Genomic DNA, 20068 nt, shown 5'->3' on the forward strand with positions numbered 1-20068 from the left:
AGTCATCAGACTAATGGGACGGCACATAGATTGGCAGCAGAGATCCCCGAGGGGAGGAGGAATAGGAAGGAAAGTTAAAATGAGAAATGGAACAGGGGCTGATAAATTCCTGTCAGCTGCAGGGCTGCTGAAACTGACCCGACGCTTCGACCGCCTCAAGCACGATGTGGAGAATCATTTTTTGTGTGCGCTGGAGTATTAATAATATTTAGGAGGGCATTGACAGGCTGGTTATAATCCCGCAAAGAAAGTGGCACAAGGACCAACAGCACTTGGTGCATCTTAACATAAAATTAAAGTCCTTCAAATTCTGCATAAAATACGTAGACGTTTTAGTTAATTTTTCATGCTTTTAAATTCATTTAAACCATTATTTTGTAATGTTTCCACGTATAAAATGGATAAAATAATCTTGCCTAATAGAAAAGAATATGTAAAAGTTTTACAGAGAGATGCCCCTGAAATCCGTGGAGCATTTTATTGCCTTTCAGCCCATTGTTCTGGTTTTACAGCCAGAAACGTTTCGTTTTTTTATTGCAGTAGCTGTGATGTACTAGACCCGACTGTACAAGTGAGAAATATTGACATCGTAGTAGAACAATCTACTACGATGTCCCCACACAAGTGATTTCTGTTTCTTTGCCCATGGGGTTGTTTTGGTTTTTCTTTTCGTCAGTTCCTTTGGCTGCTGTTTTTCTTTCAAGAGTCTAGTCCAAACAAACAAGGAAAACAGAAAGCAGTGGAACAAACAGGAAGACTAATCAAATTTGATGGCAGTGGCTGGGAATATAAATGCTAAATCCCACAGGCCTGCAGACGAGTCGGCGATGGGCTCGTACACAAACACAGTAAGATGTGCAACAGAAATCAGAAATGGAGACCGTTTGCCTTCGAAGTTGCTTTCTTTGAAATGTGCAACCAGCATAACTTTTACTTTGAAAGTGAACCTTCTTCACTTCACTTCTTCAAATTTAACTACCAGTGGACTAGTAGTTAGCAAGTATTTGCAGGCAAACATGAAAAACTACAACCGTGTGGCACCTTCTTTGCAACCGATTTCAACTAGTAAGACGCAGAAACCTCCATGAACCACCAGCCAGTCGGGGAATAAGCCAGCCAGTTTCCCTAGCAACTGAGTGTTGTACCACGTCCAACTGTTAAGCGAAGCACGTATGACATCCCATGAGAAACCTCAGTAGGACAGAAAGTCTTTTCCAGTCACAGCTATCTCCATCTGCTGGCCTTCAGAGAAAATACAGGTTTAAGGCGCTTTCTGACCTGAGAGCTGCGTCCATACCGTCTGTCCCCAAGTGGCAAAGAAAGTATGAAACTGCAGCTCTAATATTAACTAGAGTAAAACCAGAGTGTGCATATATATAGTTTTAATATAGTTCTTCCACATGTTTTAACGTGAAATACAGTTCCCATTACTTAAGTGCAACAGTACAATTAGGCAGGAGACTCTGTAAACAGATTGATTGATTTAGCTCTTTTCCACTCTACTAGTGCACTCAAAGCGTTTTATGTGCCTTAATCATGCATTCATACAAGCACTACACTTACTAACTAACATTGGAAGGAGACCTTGGGGTTCAGTATCCTCCCCAATGATCGAACCTCCAACCTTCAGTCAGTAGATGAGATGAGTTGGGAGTTGATTTGGGATAACTGGGAAATTACTGAAGTGAGCATCGGGCTGCTGAGTGCATTTTTACCCATGTGGTTTGCACTATAACCACTTACCCTCACATTATGGATTAGTGTCATTTCACCCAGTGTACACCAAAAGACCAGCCCAAGCATCGCGCTGGAAAGCCTGAAACAGCCGCTCTGCAGGAGTACACAGGAGCCTGTCTTTTATTATGTTTGTGCTCTACTGTAGTGGGTTTTGAAACACTGATGTAGTCAAACAGAAAAGTCCAGTGGAAGCATTCAAACACACAGAGAGATGTAGCTTTACTCTATCCTCTTGTTCCATTTAGCAAGAGCGGCATTGTGTTTTTTGAGCGTTCAGGCCAAACGGGCACACATAATGCAAAGTCTGATCCTCGGTATACAAAGACACACGCGCATACACAGGCTCGCACACTCAAATGAATCACAGTGGCATTTGTAAAGGTTACAGAACTGGCATTTTGGTGGGTTTCAGAGGGATGTAATGACCTTTCTGCTTCTACTGAAATATAGAATTACTGGAGACCACTGACTCTGTATGTGTGTGTGCATGTGCGTTCACAGGTCCATAACAGCTGTAAGGAACAAATGGGGAAGGTGTGTCCCTTGGGCCAATGTCGAGTGTCCATCATCCCTCCAACTGCACTTAACAGCATCGACTCAGACGGTGAGACACCTCTTACTCCCACCCACATGGACACACAGTATTACTTTTACAGTAGGTTTTAAAGTTCAGTCATGTAATGAAATTGTGACTTAGCCTGACTTGGCTTTTTCTACTGACACTGACAATTTGTAATTCCAAGTTACTAACCCTTATCCCTGGAATTTGTGCATCTATCATCAGCAGTTTACAGTTTGAACACGGTCCCAGTGGCGTTTGAACTCCACGCTGTGAGCTATACAAACATTTCTGCTCGTTTACAGGCTTCTGGAAGGCCACCTCGGCGTCCTGCTCCAGCCCTCTTTTGGTCTTGGTCAACTCTAAAAGCGGGGACAACCAGGGGGTCAAGTTCCTCCGCAAGTTCAAGCAGCTTCTGAACCCAGCGCAGGTCTTTGACTTGATGAACGGAGGGCCAGAGCTCGGGTATTTAAGAGCTTTTTCTTTCTGAGTCCTTGTAATATCTACGGGTCGTTCTCCAGTAGAACATTTAATAAGTGTTGCTCTCTGTAAACACCTGCCTCTCGTTCTCTCCTCCTCAGCCTGCGCCTCTTCCAGAAGTTTGTGACATTTCGTATTCTTGTGTGCGGAGGAGATGGCAGCGTGGGCTGGGTGCTCTCAGAGCTGGATAAACTCAACCTCCATAAACAGGTGAGAACAACGAGGAGGAGGAGGAGTGGATGTTGCCGATGATGTAACGCCGATGGGTAGGAGAAAGCAGCGAGATACCTGTTGTTGTGTTAATCTTGATGCTGGCGAAAGGTGCTTTCAGAAGAAACACCAACAATAAGCCAAGTTTACATACTTGAGTCTATAATCGAAGTCTAATATAACATTGATCCTGACTGGAGAGGGAGTGGTTCATGGTAGAGAGAAGGGCAACACAGCCTCCTTAGCTGAACTAATTCATTCATTTTATTAAATTAATTTCACATAAATTGATGTTGTGGCAGATTAACATGGCTTTTATGTTAAATTAATACTAATTTTATATAAAGTGCCACGTCTAATCAGTTTTGTTCCAGGCTAAATGAATAAGATTAACCGCTTAAGTCAGCATCAGCTTTAAGATGTTAGATGAACAAATCAAGGAGTCAGAATTTTTGTAACCTCAGCATGATTTTTATAGATTTGTTGATCATTTAACATTGCAGTTGAAACAAACCTCTCAGAGAAGTTAACTACAGACAGTTTATTACCGGCGCTAAATGAGCATCACTTTTCTGTCTGCTGCTGTCAGGCCAACGGGTGTGGTTAGAAGTTTATATCCACTCATCCTGGGAATGAATGTCATGGTGATTTTTAATTATTTTAAAATATAAGACAAATATACACATGCCCAGTGCCCTCTGGAGACAGCAGCACTGCAGCCACGGTGGTGCCAAGCATGGTGATGGTAGCATCGTGCTCTGGGGCTGTTTCACTATCAGTGCTCTTGGTACGTTGCACAAAGTGGATGTAATAAAGAAGGCAGAGGACTACCCCCAAATTCGTCAAAGTCATGTCAGATCAGCAGCTAGGCAGTTTAAGCTAAAACAAATCAAAGACATGTAGCCAAATGTTATTGGGCGTCTAAGTATATTTTTAAGCACAGGAAAGGGTGAGGATGTCCCAGAAGACAGATGTAGTGCAAAACTAAGCCATTGCAGTGAGCTTTGTCGTAGTCATCAGTTTGTTTGCTTTTTATTGTTCTGTACTTTGCATCAGTTTCTCGTTTCTCCACGTGTCTGCAGTGTCAGCTGGGCGTGCTGCCTCTGGGCACAGGTAACGACCTGGCTCGCGTTCTGGGCTGGGGCGGCCTCTGCGACGATGACGCTCAGCTCCTACAGATCCTGGAGAAGCTGGAGAGAGCCACCACCAAAATGCTGGATCGGTAAGACCAGAGGGAGTGAGGGTGGAAACTTTGGTTTCAGCTGGGTTGGCTCCTGTAAAAGTCCTCTGAATTTAAAGGTCCAGACTGAAGTGCTTTTAGCTGTTACTGCTAGTGCACTGTAAGTGCAGTTTAATTTATTTGTTTGGGTTGTGAGACGAGAGATGTTCACGGTGTTTTCTTGAAATAACTTGCTGGAGGAGGATGTCCCAGATGAACGGATTAATGAAAAACAGATCTGGTCCTGTTAGGTTTTTATATTTCGCTTCATTAGGTTCATTGAAGGGCTGCAGACAGCAGCAGGTGATACTAAAAGTAATAAAAAGAATTAAATAAAAGTACTACAGGCTATTCATTTCTGTCTGCACTCCTGAGAAAGATTTATAAAATTAAAAATTAAAACTTTTAATGCCACAGAGTTCAGCCAGCGACGGGCACAAAATGAAACGGACTGAGTGCACAGACAAATTCATACAGAGCCCCCGAGCTTCACAGAATGTTGGAAACCACCTTTTCATATTTGCCATAAATGGTGCCGATTAAAACCAGAAAATGAGCCGCAGCGAGCTTTTTTTCTCCCCGTGTGCCATCATGTGAATCCAACACAGCCTTCCTTAGCCTCAGCGATTTTAAACAATCCAACAGTGACCTCTTAAATGTCCGCTTCTACTTGCACCTTATTTTTAAGATTTTGACTCATAGCACAATTAACCACAGAGTAGGTCATCATTTTTGTCAGATAATTAGATTAAAAGTTTTCCAGAAGGGTCCAACGCCACACTGCCTAGAGGTCCAGTGGCTCCAATTATCTAACGTGACATCCAGCAGACAGCTAGTGGCTGCCTGTGCTGGCACAGCTGTTACTTAATGATGTCTGTAAACATGTTTATTTCTGCTGCAGATTTGGGCATTTTAACGTGGGAGTCTGTGACTTTTCAGCCTCGAGTGGAATTGCAGTTTTTAGCACTTCCTTGTGAGGCTCACTTGTCGCTCAGAGGTGCTGCCACGACCAAAAAACTGAATACGTGATCGGAAAACTGGAATATCAAGCACAGAGTGTGGCGTTTAAGCTCAGGAAAAATTGGATTTGGATTTTAAAATCTGCAAAATAATAAGGAAGTAAAGAGTTATAATGAATGATTTGAACAAAGTAAAATATTTGTAATAGAAGGAGTAAGGGCCACGACATGGATAAACTTTAATAAAGAGCAAATATATTAAACTTTACTAAAGTAAACGAACTAGACCAGGAAAGTTAAACTCATTTCACATTGTGGGCCACATACAAACTACTTTGATCTTAAGTGGGCCGAACCAGTAAAACCTAAAACTTTTAATGGCTGTGCCCAACACTACGTCTTGGTTGTTTACATGAGAAAGAAATGCTGCTGTAGTAAATGAAAGAAGTCTGTCAACAAGGCTCTTTCGGCTTAAGTTGTAAGAAATAAATGTGTAAAAGGACAGAAAGATCGGTAGCATGTCATTGGACAGTAATTATAAATAACAAGGTTTTTTATTAACTCACAGAAACCATTCGATTTCTATTTATCTAATTAAACCACTGTACCCATCAGAAATTTTTACAGTAGATAATAAAAAAAACAGTTACTTAATTACATTGGTTTAGTATTAATAACCATGGGGGAGGTTCTTATCTGTAGAAGTTATGAAAATACAGATAAAACTCAAAGTTATTCACTCCTCCACATTTTCCAAACTCGTCCAGTGGGCCAGATGGGAGTCCTTTTGGGGACCGATTCTGGGCCCTGGACCTTATGTTTGATGTGTGATTCTGGAGAAATCGTGGGGGGTTGCTGCTACTGCCGGACTCAGTCTGTAGGTTGATGCTAAAGAGCTGGAGGTAAACAGGTTGGCTTCAAACGCTGAAGGGAGAGAGCAGTTTCATACTTGTTGTAAAAAGTTAAAACAAAGCTAAATAGAAGGCTTTTATAAGTCACAGTGCGAGTAACCCTCATGTTTGATTTGGCAGATTTATTTATTTATATTTTATGTATCTTCATTTTTTTACATTATAGAGCCACCATCAAAGCCTCTTTGTAGCTTTCATTGAATACTCAGTCTTTTATTTTGAAAATTAGACACCGTTTTTGTGAACTCAATAACTTCCTGGAATTAAATGAGGCTTTTATGTTTAAAAAAAATTCACAGATTTTTAAAGCGCACGTGTATTCAATTGAGAAAAACAAAGGCTTTTATTTTGAAAATCTGACACACACACCTATGACCTGCTGTTAAAAACTGTCAGGCTCCAGGAATGTCGTGAGTTGACTCTATTGACCCTATCCTATCTACGCTGTTTTCCAATGGCGTTGGGACTATAAAGAACCAATCACAGTGCGTGGTGCCAGCATTTGGACACTCCCTTTATTGTCACTTAAAATAACCTGAAGCTTATCTTAGTGATGGAGCATACTCTACATACCTGGCTGTAAATGTAACTGTTCAGGTTGGCCTTCTTCCTGGTTCTTCATGCGGGCGATGATGCAAACGGGAGATAAAATGCCTTACATGCTTCACCCATGAGTTTGGGGTATGTTTTCTTTAACTGTTAATCATCTACCCCAACCGGTCACGGCAGATGGCTGCTTCTTCCAATTTTGTCTTTTGGTTTTCATTCAAGTAAACAAACTATTCTGGAGTAAAAGGACAGTGTAGGCTTTACCACACGCTGCGAGTTGTGACGTCTTTTGGGGTGAAATTAAATGATAACGTAAACTTTTTTATAGGCAGCAGAGGTCAAACTTCTCTTTGAACTCACCTTGAACTGCAGGTCATTTCTTCATTGACCTGCTGTTTGAACAGGATAAGGAGGCTGTTGCGTCTTATCTCTGTGTGATTATCTGATAACGGTTTTCTTTTTTTTTTTTATCACTCTGTGTTCCTTAGATGGAGCGTGATGACATACGAGGTGCCCACCACCAATAAACAGACGCCGATAGTGAAGGAAGAGGACTGCCTCGATTCTCCTCTACAGGTAAATCACCCCGCACGGCTCCTTTTTTTTTGTTTTTGTTTTTAAAAAAGAGGCTGTCTGTCTCTTGACAGATGGTGACCGTAAATGGCTGAGCTTCCAAGCTCTCTGAAATTATTTTGGAAAACATCCGCTGAGAATCAGTTGAGCCTGGCAGCTGCAACCAAAGCAATCAGACTCAAACCACGGGGAGCGGCGGTGATATCGACAAAGGGCAGCTCTGTGTTTTCAATTCAAGCTGAGCGCTGCCTCTCAAATGCCAGATATGCAGTAGATGGTGGTTAACGTGCTAAAATCATCTTCACTCACATAAATTAATCCTCTTTACTAAATGATTTTGCCATTGCAGTAAAATTCCAAAGAAACTGGAGTTTTTTGAGTGATAAATGGGGATTGACTAACTCCACCCTTACCTCTTCTATAGGAATTCAGAGGGTAAGTAGGGTGAGAGCTGCTCATCAGTAGCTCTTGATTACCTGCTCAGAGTGCAATGCTCAGAGAAACGGCGAAAACCCCACAAAAGCTTCATCTAAGACTTTGGCCCACCAAAGACTCCAGTCTGGCCTACTGGGACAGCTTTTGAAAACACAAAGGAGGGAATAAATTTTGTAACTTTACAGCTTATTAGGGTTGAGCCCAAGCTCAAAGTGGGCTGTATGTGGCCCACGATGTAAAATGAGTTCAACGTTACTGCTCTCCAGGCCTCAGTTAAGTCGCGAAGGTCCAGTCAAAGTCCAGAGCTCAAGTTGATGAAACATTAGAGCTGTGCATAAACAAATGAATGAACTGAAACACGGTCGTAAAGAAGAGTGAGGTGCAATTCCTCCATAGCAGTAAACGTTTACTTCACATCATTGAGGCTAAAGGTAGCTCTGCGGGCTCTTGAATCATCAGGTGCACCTCTTCACAGGAGTGTACATGCCCGCTCTGCAGAAGGATTTGTTGCACAAACTGCAAACCTGGACTGACGTTTTCTTAAACGCAGATGAATTTAGTTGAATTTCCTGTGAATGGATGAGTAATACGAGCGGGTAATTCATGCCTTGTCACGTCAAACATGACCTGTGAAAAGAAGTCGCACAGGTTTATGTGGCACTTGTGACAAGAGATACCGTACTAATCATGCATTTAAGAAAATGTACCATTTGAAAAAACATATTCAGGCTTGCCGTTTGCGCACAGAGATTGACGGTGTTAGGAAATGTGGATGAGACAGTCAAAGCTTTCACAAATTAGATTATTTTGCAATTGCTCCACAGTTTGTAGATGTAGTTATTTTGCAAAGTGGTGAACCTCTGCCCATACCTCATCTCTGAGAAACTCACCAAATAATGTTCCTGACCTGTTGCTAGTTGCAAAATCTTTGGCCAAAATAAAACTGAAATTAATTTAATCTTAGCTACATTAAATCTGATAATTAATTCTATCTAAGATAATAATGTTAATCATCTTTAGGGGACTGAGTTTGGGTTCCATATTGCCCAAAAGTGGATGATTTTGCTGCTTCAGTTCTCAAAAAAAGATCTTAAAATAAACGATCTGAGTAGGCTTATGCTAGTAGTCAGTGGTTACAGCCTCTATTAAAAAGAAAAACAATAAATGTCATCTTAGGTCCTTTAAACTCACATAATTAGTGCCAATACCAGTAAATTAATATTTCCAGATGAAAGAGAAAAATATCTTGTGGCACTTCATTAACCAGAGCGTTTGATTAAACTACAGATCAAGTTTCTTTGGTTTCTCTGTTAACTTGAAACCTTCCTCTCTTCTTCTCAGGTTCACATCACTCAGTATGCAGACTCCGTGGCCTCCCACCTCGCCAAGATCCTGGACTCGGACAAACACAGTGATGTCATTTCCTCTGCCAAGTACGTGCCACGAATGCTTCCAAACTCAGAAATGAGACAAGAGGGGAGGAAAGTAGTAGATGGGAGGGTAAAGGATAATAATGATGGGTGAATGAAGCCTGGGAGAGGGGCTGACGATGAGACGGGGATGTCGAGTGATTGTCTTGGTATTTTTTAAATGTGTGTATATGCTTTGCTCTCATCCTGAGGTCACACATACACTTGAGAGTGCGAGCGTGTCTGAGTGAACGAGACAGATGAATCAGTGTTTAGGGGTCATCCTAAGTGCATTAGTGCATTAGTCGTCTCCCTTTGGGGAACGGTGCAGCAGGACTCGTTTTAAAACAATGCTTATTTTAGTTCAGACCTGCAGCACATTTACAACACCTCGGGGACTTTCAGGACACGTTCACAGCAGATTTTCCATGAAATATAACAATAATAACTTCTTTTTAAAAAACTTTAATGCAGCAAACAGAATTTTAACAGGATTTGATGTGTGAACAGAATTCAAGCACGAAATGACATTAAAATAATATTTATGGAGTTCAGCTGGGTGCTGTTCTCACCCTGAGTTTACTATCAGTGAAAACTCATAGACGAGTCTGGTGGAGCTCCTGCACAGGGCCGGGACTTAATGGAAGAAATGGGATGTCACTCTGCCAGCGAAGCCATTAGAGGAGTAAGTAATGTAAGCCTGCCGTCACACTCTAATGGAGCCCTCTAAACATTAACAATGATCTCCCACTAACATGCCAGGGACAGTAGAGACAAATAAGTGTGCTAGATTTACGAGAAAGTTCGAGAGAGTTCTGGGATTTGGCACACAAAAATCTAAAACCTCACCTGGTTTACAGTTAAGCTAGTCTCTCCTTCAGGATCATCCCCTGATGCACCTCTGGACTTCTTTCATTGTGGATTTGATTTTTAAATCTCTCCCTTGAAGTCTGTTACCGGAATATATGTTAGCTGTGCCTCAGTGATGCTGGCTGCAACGCATTTAAATTGCGAATCCAGCAGGTTGGGCCTGAAATGCAACATTTTGGGCTCTTTTAAACTAATATCTCATATCTAGAGACCCCAGTTCTGTCAGTTTCTTTCACTTATCCAATTCAGGGTCGCAGGGACTCTGGAGCCTATCCCTGTGACAGTCGGGGTACGCCCTGGACAGGTCCTCAGTCGATCATAGAGCTAACACAGAGAGACAGACAGCCATCCGTTACGCAAACGTCCAGTTTAGATTTGCCAGTTAACCCTGTGGGCTGTGGGAGGAGCTCAGAATACCCGGACAGAACCGATACAGCCACGGGGAGAACATGCAAACTCCTCAAGGTGCTAGGTGGTGGATTCAAACCAAGGACCTTCTTGCTCCGAGGTGACAGCAAGTGATCATCCTCCACACAAATTTGGATCAGTTTGAAACAGAAGTTGATTTTTGCTTTTGGACGTCCAAGGTGTGCAGGGAAGATTCAGTTCAGTTATTTATATAGCACCAAATCACACCAGCAGTGGTCTCATAGTGTTTGATATCGTTAGGTAGAGACCCTACAGTATGCAGAGAAAATCCTAACAATCAAACTAGAGCTGGGCGATAGAACGATAACGATATGTATCGCGATATAACTTTTACTCGATAGAGAAATTAAGCTATCGCGATAGACCTCGCCGCTCTTGTCCTCTTAAAATAAAAAAATAAAAAAAAAAGTTCAGCCAATCCAAATTAAGTAGCGCAGAGCCGAACCAATCACAGCCGCAGCGTCACGTCGCGTGACTTGTTACGTACAGCACAAGTGCCAAGCCGCACGTGTGTTTGTTTGCGAAGCAGCCAGCGGGTAATGGAGGAAATGAGTGTGCCGACTAGAAAAATCAACCGAGCGTGACCGAAGAGAAAACAGATGATGGTTCCAACGCCGGAGAGATTGTCGAACGGAAGAGCCATAGAAGTTCCGTAGTGTGAAGGTATTTCGGCTATTTCAAGTCTGACAAAAAACAGAGTAGCGTGCACTGTAAATGTGCCGAAAGCAAGTCTGGAAATACAATAAACTGGTGCATGGGTCACACTGTGCGCCACGTTATTGTTTCGGTGAAATGAATTTCTACAATACTGTTACTGTTAATTCTACTCTCTGCAGTGTTTAAATGCTTACATACACACACAGTTACTGTCCCTCCACACATACGACTCGGTTCTGCTTCTATGCCGCAGCTTTGTTTACTTTTTCCCACCGAGGCTTCTAGACTTCTGATTGGCCAACATTTCTGCACGGTTAGGAATCTAGCGCCACCTGCTGCTTTGGCATGTTCATAGCAGCGTTTTCCTTCATTTCTGCCTTTATGTGTGGACGGGATTATTTTTTAAAACGAAAACGGAAAATCTCCGTTTTCAAAAATACCCGTGTACGTGTGGACGTAGCCTCAGTCTCTGACTGGAAGCGCTAATTCGTCATTCGGCTTTTGTCAGACTAAAGTAACTGTTAAAACTGTTTGAAAAGCTCAGCTATACAAGGAGAGATTGAGAATTTCCTTTTAGTTCTCAGTTTATTTGATATTGACAAAAGTTAGTCAGTTTTGTCTGTTCTTCTGTAAAACAAACTAAGATTTATTTTTAGAATTAATATTTTGTTTCTAAGTGGAATTGACAATTTAGTCTGTTTTGTTTGTTCTATTTTGAAACTTAAACGCTTTAGCGGCTGCCTTTTGTGTAGTTTGCAATATTTGCCTTTATTTATCTGAAAAAGTCTCATGTTCCTTAAGTACATCTACCCTGTTGAACTTATTATGGGAAATAAATATTTAAATAAAAACAAGCTGCTGATTATTTCACATTTTACTTGTGAGCAACGGCACATTTAAATCTTACAAATATAGTTATTTGGCTTATATCGTGATAGATATCGTTATCGCCTGAAATGAAAAAAACATATCGTGATATGAAAAAATCTCATATCGCCCAGCTCTAAATCAAACCATCCTCTTTGAACAAGCACTTGGCAACAGTGGGAAGGAAAAACTCCCTTTTAACAGGAAGAAACAGGAACTTCCCTTTCAAGAAATTTACTAAATGTAAACATAATGAAGTTTTTGGACCTTTTTTTAATCACACATCAGATAGTGGCTGTTTTATAGAAACATATGATATACATAGAGATATATGTTAGGGGGACTAAAAGTACTATGATATGTGTATTAAGTGAACCGCTACACTATAAAAGTACTATGAGAAGAAAGTTTACAAAAGCATAATCTATGGAGTAACTGTATCTGACTAATCTGAACAGTAGAAACCAGTCTGTCCACCTGGCAAACATCTTGTAAGAGCCTCTGGGCGTTCTGCTTAAAAGCAGTTACACCTTAAAAAGAGCTTCCAGATAAAGTTGTATCTTCTATCCTTTAGTGACATCTTTACCGTTATTAGCGCGTCACCTGCAGCTGCTGAGCCATTGCACGTGATTGATTGTAGCACCGGTGAAGCTGAATAGATATTCATCAGCACTACAAGCTTTACCTTTCAAAGATGACGCTTAAATTCATTAAAAAGGTGCGATGAGACGTGTAATTTCCACACATCTAATATAGAAGTAAAATAAATAGTCTGGGCAGCACTGGAGGACATAAACTGCGTGTTTCTGTAGAAGGCGAGAGGCGATCATTTTTCAGCATCCAATATTTGCTAAAAAGCACGACGAGGACTGTGAGAATTTGGAGAGGCCTCCCTGCTGAGTCATGCAGCGGCAATGTAACAGCTGTGAGTAAATAGTGACTGTGTGGAGGCGACGTAGCTGACAGGCAGGTAGGTGGCAATAAAACAAGAGTGTGTGTGTGTGTGTGTGTAATCTTCAGTAACTGCACAGTGACTCACACAATCTGAAACCTGTTAGCCGTATAATTAGTTTCACTCTCTGTGTTAATCACGTTAACCTTCACCTTCACGTCCCCCCCTTTCAGATTTCTGTGTGGGACGGTGAATGATTTTGTGGCGGAGGTGGGGAAGGCGTACGAGAGAGCCACGGAGAACAAGGAGGAGGCAGATGCCATGGCAAAGAAGGTAAATGGGTTTTGTGTGCGGCCGTGTGGGTTATGTAAGAGCTTGTATAACAGTAACTAGTGGGCAAGTGTAGGTGTGCGTGTGTATAATTGAGAGTGTGAAATATAGTTGAAGGTTCAGTGTTATCACTCCCTGCTTTAGTGTTCTGCGCCTTTGGCGGTTCATGTTTTCTTCTTGCTGAATTATTTGACTCTTCATTAGAATAAATGGAGACACTGAAGCTGGAAGTCTGAATGCAAGATTAAAAACTGAGTCAAAGTCACTCCTCGCTGTCTGCACAAAACACTAACCCACTCATGCTTTGATCATTTTCATGCTGCTTCTCGTTTATTTGGGACTTAATAGGATACAACGACGGGATAACATCTAAATTCAGAAATTTCAGGTCTTGCTGTGTCTGATCTAGTGTTACGCACTCAAAAGTCTAACAGGGTTGGATGCACTTGCTGTTTTTTTTGTTATTTTACCCCCAGTTTTCACATCATTTTAGGGCGACTCAGGTGGTAGAGTGAGTTTTCTACCAATTCAGGGGTCGATCCCCAGCTCCTCCTGCAGCGTGCCAAAGCATCCTTGGGCAAGATCCTAGTCCGTAAATGAGTCCTTACCTTAATCATGTTTAATGTCTAGCAGGTGTATTACTCACTTCAGATATAAAGGCTTAGAGAGCGGTCAGTGACCGTCTGATGCATTCCCAGTTAGCAAACGGTTGCTAGAGGTTGTTCACAGTTGCTAGGTGAAATCAGGTGCAAACAGGGTGCTGCACCAAAAGGCTGCTTTGGTCGTAGTTTGCTGAAAACGCTCACCACAACTCACCAAATGCTGGTTGCACGCAGTTTTCTTTTGCATCCAGTCTGTTGTCCTGATGGTGGACAAGTTAACGCCACATAGATGACAATCACGTGACTACAACCCCTGAATACAACATTTCCGCTCGAGTCTCTGCATAGAAAATCACTTCGAGACGTAAAAGATTCTAAAAAACTAAGAAAAATCTTTTAAGCTTCCACCCTCTGACTTACCCGCCTTTTTCCAAATACTGCGAAGCAGCGTTGATGCCTCGCAAGTCTCCAAATAAAAGTCCCACGAGCACCAAATCAGAGCGAGTATTGCTTTCACGCTGGTTTGAGGTGTTGCTGCAGCCTCACAGAGTGACGATTTCAGAGTGATGCGTACTGCATGTCCAAATTTACACCGCACTCGTGTAATTTTGAAGTGAGAAAGAAAGCAATGCGGATAATGGAAATCTCCCTCTCTGTTCCTCTCTCAGTGTGCGCTGCTCAACGAGAAGCTCGATTCCCTCGTCAAGGCCTTAAGTGAGGAAGCTGAAGCCCAGGTAATGACAACAAGTGTGACAACTGTGCAAACACACCAACATTTCCACACTGACAATGACATAACACAACCAGTTATACTGAACCCAGATCATGTTTACAGTTCCCACAGAGTACTTAGTTTAATAACGTGCATGTGGGTTCCTGTAGGTTTTGACTCACTTATGTAACCTCCTATCCACCGCTGTTCCTTCACTACTTTGATTTTATTCTTACTTCTATCCTTACGGCTTTATAAATGCTTCTTTTTTTAAATGTCTTTGCTCCCTTCTGTCCTTGAACAACCATCATTTGAATCTGTATAATGTTAAAAGTTCAGTAGTAGTGAGTAGAAACATTCCTGTAGTTTAACTAATTGGTGTGTGTCATCTGGCTTCATGGACAGATAAAGTTGGGTGTCATCTGCAGTGCTAGGCCTTCTGATGATGCTGCCTAAGAGAAGCATGTATAATCTGTAATGTATAATGTAAACAGAATTGGTCCTAGCACTGAACCCTGTGGAACTCCATAATTAACCTCAGCGTGTGAAGAGGACTCTCCATGAACACATTGGAGTGTGTTAGATAGATATGATACAAACCACTGAAGTGCAGTATCTGTAATACCTACAGCATGTTCTGATGTATGTATTTAAATATTGTGGTCAGCAGTATCCAATGTAGCACTCAGATCTCGTGGAACAAACACAGAGATGAGTCCACTACTAGAGGCCACAAGAAGATTATTTGTAACCTTGAACAGAAGTTTTTTTTCTACAATAAATAACATTTTTATTACAGCTGCCTTCATCTCAAAAGTGAACCATACTTTTAATTTTTATTGCTTCATGAAAGTGCTTAGACTGAAAAACAGCCTAATATTTATGATTGATTGCTTCATAATTATGCATGATAATGTCGTCTCCCCCTAATTATAGCCTCTCCCTTCCCAGTCAGTCGTCTTGAACTGACGATTGCGCAGTAGACGAATTACTAAAACAAACAAAGCAGTATTTGTACTGCAAATAATAAACACATACAGTATCTAGGAATTCAAACTAAACAGAAAATAAGGATTGCAATGATAAACTAAGGACTGTCTGAAACATGAGGTCAAGTATAAAAGAAAAAGGTGGCTTTGCACACATTTTAAGTTTCCTCATGGGAGCTCAAGAGCAAAACATCATCCAGCTTTCTGTGCCTCTGCACCCTGTGGAGCCTTTTATCCAGAGATTGATGTCATTGCTTTAGAAGAAACAGCCCAGCCCTCAAAATGTCAGCATGATTTAAACTTTCTGCTCAGTAAAAGGGGAAGTGCATTGAATTTTTACCTTTGATTCAAAGTTCTGCGTGTAGCCGCAGTTCTGTCGTTAAAGGATGATAACTGCTGCCTCTCGCTGATGTTGCGCCGCTGTAGAGGGCTGCGAAGCAGGGATCGTAAAAAATTATGAATGAGAAGACGTTTTCAGGTTGAACACTGCTGCTTTGGTGATATTGTGATGCTGGGCTCCCGCTGCTCGTAATATGTAACAGATTGATGGGAGAAGTCGGATAATATCAGGAATCCCACAAAAGAAGCCATCAAACAGCAGCATCCCAGGGCCTATTTCACAGGTTTTATAGGTTTTTACTTGTACTTTCATCCAGGTGGTGCCGGCGGGTACGGTGCCGAGCCAGGAGAGCGGTGGCTCGAGCCACGATGAAAGTGGCAGTGAGCCGGGATCGGAGGACAAAACGTACCGGTCCAAAGAGCAGCTGATGCTCAGGGCGAACAGTCTGAAGAAGGCGCTCAGGCAGATCATCGAGCAGGCCGAGAAAGGTAGGCCGCTGTTCTTCTCTCGTCATTTAGCGCACAACATCAGGGCTGGCTTATTTTGTAAAATACAAGCATGCTGCGTGCAGTTCACCGGTTGTCTATCATCATGTCAGTGGTTGACGAGCAGAACCGGCACACACAGGTCCAAAGGATGTCGTCTTCATCCTCCATCAAAAGAGAAAACAGCGAGGAGCTGAAGGACGCCGAGCCACGTAAGTTTGATCACAGCAGGGATACGCGCCACGCCAAAGTGCTCTTAGTTCATGCATTAGCAAATTAAAGAGTCAAAGCAGTGGACAGAGTGATTTCTCTTTAAAGCTTTGGAGGTTCCTCACTCCTTAAAAAAAGCCACCAGTTTCAATCTAAAGACGCTTCTCCTATTACCGCTGTTCTATCCAGGTCAAGGAAGTTTGAGTCCCACCTCTCCCATCGTCCTGGAGAAGCCAGAGAGCCTCAACACTGTCACCTTCAGCGAGGACTCTGTGTAAGCGCACACATGAGTACACACACACACACACACACTCACACAAAATCAGGTATTAATAAACCGTCTGCATGCTTCATAATTACAGACAGTGCTCAGAGAAGTGTGTGATGAACAACTACTTCGGCATCGGCCTGGACGCCAAAATCTCCCTCGAGTTCAACAACAAAAGAGACGAGCACCCGAAAAAATGCAGGTAAAAAACCCCAACAAACACACAGACGCACAAACCTAATTATAAAGGGCCAACGGGGCAAAATGACGTGTAAGCACAATCCTCAAACAGTCAATTTATTTCAATGTCAAGTCAATAAAAATAAGCTTTCTAGCTTTTTTTCTAAATTGTGTGTCACCATAAATACACATCCATCAGGGTCAGTCGCATCAAATCTGTGGGGTTCAACCTTACACCCAATCTTGTCACTGCACTCTTTGTAAATGCCCACAGTAATCCCAGTTCATTACGCTACATGTGACCTACTAGTCCGTGACATTCTCAGTCATGCCAGTAAATAAAGGTGCATATCAGAAAGAAACGTCCGATCAAGATGACAAAGTTCCCCCAGTAATGACCACCTAAGGCTAGCAGCAGAAGAATTTCTGCTTAAATTGCTTCAGTTTTAGATTTTATGGTGTTTTTTAGTTGCACTTTGTTAAGCAACACATCAGTTTATCATATTGTGCTCAGGCCTGACTGGTTTGCTTTTCCCTCTGCAGTAGTCGCACCAAGAACATGATGTGGTACGGAGTCCTGGGGACCAAAGAGCTGGTCCAGAAGACGTACAAGAACCTAGAGCAGAGAGTTCAGCTGGAGGTAAAAAGCAGGCGTACATGAACACACACCCAACGGTTTTCTTTAGGGAAACAAATGTCTGTCAGCTGATTTCTGCAAACCTGCTGAGTTTTCCTCGTCTTGAAGCATCTCCTCTCCTCTGTCCACAGTGTGACGGGGTTCCCATGTCTCTGCCGAGTCTGCAGGGCTTGGCTGTCCTCAACATCCCCAGCTATGCAGGCGGTATCAACTTCTGGGGAGGCACCAAAGAGGACAATGTGAGTGTTGTCCAACCGGGCCTTCAGAAGCATTCTCAGTAAAAAGAAAAGACAAGAAAATAAATCAGAATTTTTACTTTACATTTCAAATTCATCTAAATTTGAATCTGACGGTGTTTGATTTTTATCGCTTGCACCTCCAGAACTTTGGAGCTCCGTCTTTTGATGATAAGAAGCTGGAGGTGGTGGCGGTGTTCGGCAGCATGCAGATGGCCGTGTCCAGAGTCATAAACCTGCAGCACCATCGCATTGCACAGGTAACACAGACACATAGAACGCTTACCTCTACATGTCTGACAGAGCCTTTTTAAAACCTCTTCCCTACATCAGCATCTTAGTTTGGCCTTCAAAAGGACACACCGAGCAAGTTAAACCACTGGTAAGGTTGGCTGAGAAGGTGAAAGTCCACAAGATTTCAGGACCTGCAAACACTGCACATCAGCTCTTATCAGAGGTTGAGCTTTAATAACAGGAAGCAACTCAAAACAAACTGGAATCAAATCCCGTCACTTTCTGCACCAATAAAAGACAAATATCAGATGCAAATATTTAATTTCCACTCTGAACCAACAGCTCCTTACTGTATATAAATAAAAACTCTCCACAGTCATCTACATATGAAGGATAATAAAGGAGGCCGTGGAGTAATTATAATATTTATATGGAGTCAGAGTGTTTACATGAATGTGCAACTTGAGTAATCTAAAATGTATATTCAGATCAAAACAGTCTTTGAATAAGCTACACACCGAAGATATTTTCATACACTGGCATTTATTTTAAATAAGAGCGTCCCAGTGCACCAATAATTCAATAACTGGAGGAGGATCACAGCCCAAACTCTCCCCCTGTGGTTGTACGCACATAAAGGCGAGCTTTCCTTTTCCTCTCGCTGTTGTCATCCTCTTTCAAAGGCATCCGTGGGATCTGCCAGGTGCCCACCGTCCCCAAAACCAGCTTGTTGCTTGTTTTCACTCACTCTGGTCATGGCCCCTCCCTGAACCTGGTTCTACTGGTTTCTTCCTGTTAAAAGGGAGTTTTTCCTTCCCACTTTCGCTAAGTGCTTCCTCTTAATTGTTGCAGGATCTTTACCCTACAGTTTAAAGCACCTTGAGGTGATTCATTTTGATTTGGCACTACATAAATAAAATTGAACGATCAACAGATGTTTTTCACAGGGATTTAAAGCCCTTGGCACTTCAACGTAGTAGGCCTGGTATTATTTCCACTGTGCTGTTATCATGAATTATTTTGGCTGGGTAATCCTGCTAATTTAATTACAACTAATGACAAGGATCTTTTTGTGGCTGGTGAGCTTTCTTGGTTAGTACAAATTATCAGGCCTTGGTGATTTGGAAAATCAGAAGTTGTTTGTTCTGAGCTTTGAGGGCTGTCAAGAGGTATAAAATCCAACCGTGCAAGAAGAGCCCCAACCCTTAAACTTGCTGTTTTTTTCACATGAATTGCTCAGTGTTCATCAGTAGAGGGCAGAGGAGGTCAGTTTAAGGGGTTAGCTGATAAAAAGCACTCAAACCCCCGCATCTGACAGCTGCTGTTTTCTGCTCTGCCGCTTTTCAGTGCCGCCAGGTGAAGATCACCATCCTGGGGGAGGAGGGGGTTCCTGTGCAGGTGGACGGAGAGGCCTGGATCCAGCCGCCCGGCATCGTCAAGATCATCCACAAGAACCGCGCTCAGATGCTCACGAGAGACCGGGTGAGCGCTGAAGCACACATAAAAAACCTGCACCTGACACTTTGCATACCCATGTCTGCGGCATGCATGTTAAAACCAGCAGTGGCTGGAGATACTCCCTTTTCCTTTCATAAATATTGCAGCTGGACACTCAGCGCTCTGCCCGTGTTGTTGAGTCTTTCTATTTTGGGATTTCTTAAATCACATCCATACCCACTGTTTGTTCTCCCTTCATGCTGCTCAAACCTCTGAGAGCTCTCTTGAGCCAAGCACATTTGGGCAGTTTGTTTCCATGGTTTCCCCTCCTTAAGCACCACAGAGTTGGCTCGCTGGTTTTATCCTCCCTAAATGCGGCTTTATTCAGTGAAATAGTGACAGTTATGTGTCGGGTAAAGCTTTTCCCTGCTGGTTGCCTGCTCGAGGCACGATTATTGGCGAGTTTTTAAATTAAATTCATAATGAAACACTTTTCTTCCTTTGCTCCTTCATGAGATTAAAAAGATGTCTTTGCTGTTGTGTATTAGTCTTAGACGTGAAATGAAATGCACCCTGACATTTATTTCTACAAACCGCACAGTGACTGACAGGGGAACTCCTTCAAAGCAGACATCGGGTGGCTCTTGGATTT

General features: G+C 42.4%; 1 protein-coding gene across 6 annotated transcripts in view; it reads left to right on the plus strand.

Annotated features, from left to right (window-relative positions):
- LOC147335252 (diacylglycerol kinase delta) overlaps positions 1–20068 on the plus strand; it is a 98468-nt gene that overhangs the window by 68343 nt on the left and 10057 nt on the right. For 4 of the 6 annotated variants that reach the window (XM_086277149.1, XM_086277167.1, XM_086277186.1 and 1 more), the window contains 16 exons: positions 2239–2341; positions 2602–2761; positions 2878–2986; positions 4069–4208; positions 7113–7200; positions 8974–9065; positions 12990–13089; positions 14357–14422; positions 16046–16217; positions 16301–16426; positions 16614–16698; positions 16787–16894; positions 17416–17512; positions 17641–17748; positions 17892–18005; positions 19327–19461. In XM_086277149.1, the coding sequence (XP_086133275.1) occupies positions 2239–2341; positions 2602–2761; positions 2878–2986; positions 4069–4208; positions 7113–7200; positions 8974–9065; positions 12990–13089; positions 14357–14422; positions 16046–16217; positions 16301–16426; positions 16614–16698; positions 16787–16894; positions 17416–17512; positions 17641–17748; positions 17892–18005; positions 19327–19461 (1803 nt within the window). The remainder of the gene's footprint in view (positions 1–2238; positions 2342–2601; positions 2762–2877; positions 2987–4068; positions 4209–7112; positions 7201–8973; positions 9066–12989; positions 13090–14356; positions 14423–16045; positions 16218–16300; positions 16427–16613; positions 16699–16786; positions 16895–17415; positions 17513–17640; positions 17749–17891; positions 18006–19326; positions 19462–20068) is intronic. The other 2 variants (XM_086277158.1, XM_086277178.1) reach the window with 1 other exon arrangement.

The sequence above is a fragment of the Aulonocara sp. 'chitande type north' Nkhata Bay genome, linkage group LG3 (assembly GCF_057382095.1).
Source record: "Aulonocara sp. 'chitande type north' Nkhata Bay isolate Kocher_YH1m ecotype deep benthic linkage group LG3, A_spYH_male_GT1.1, whole genome shotgun sequence".
Classification (NCBI taxonomy): Eukaryota; Metazoa; Chordata; class Actinopteri; order Cichliformes; family Cichlidae; genus Aulonocara; species Aulonocara sp. 'chitande type north' Nkhata Bay.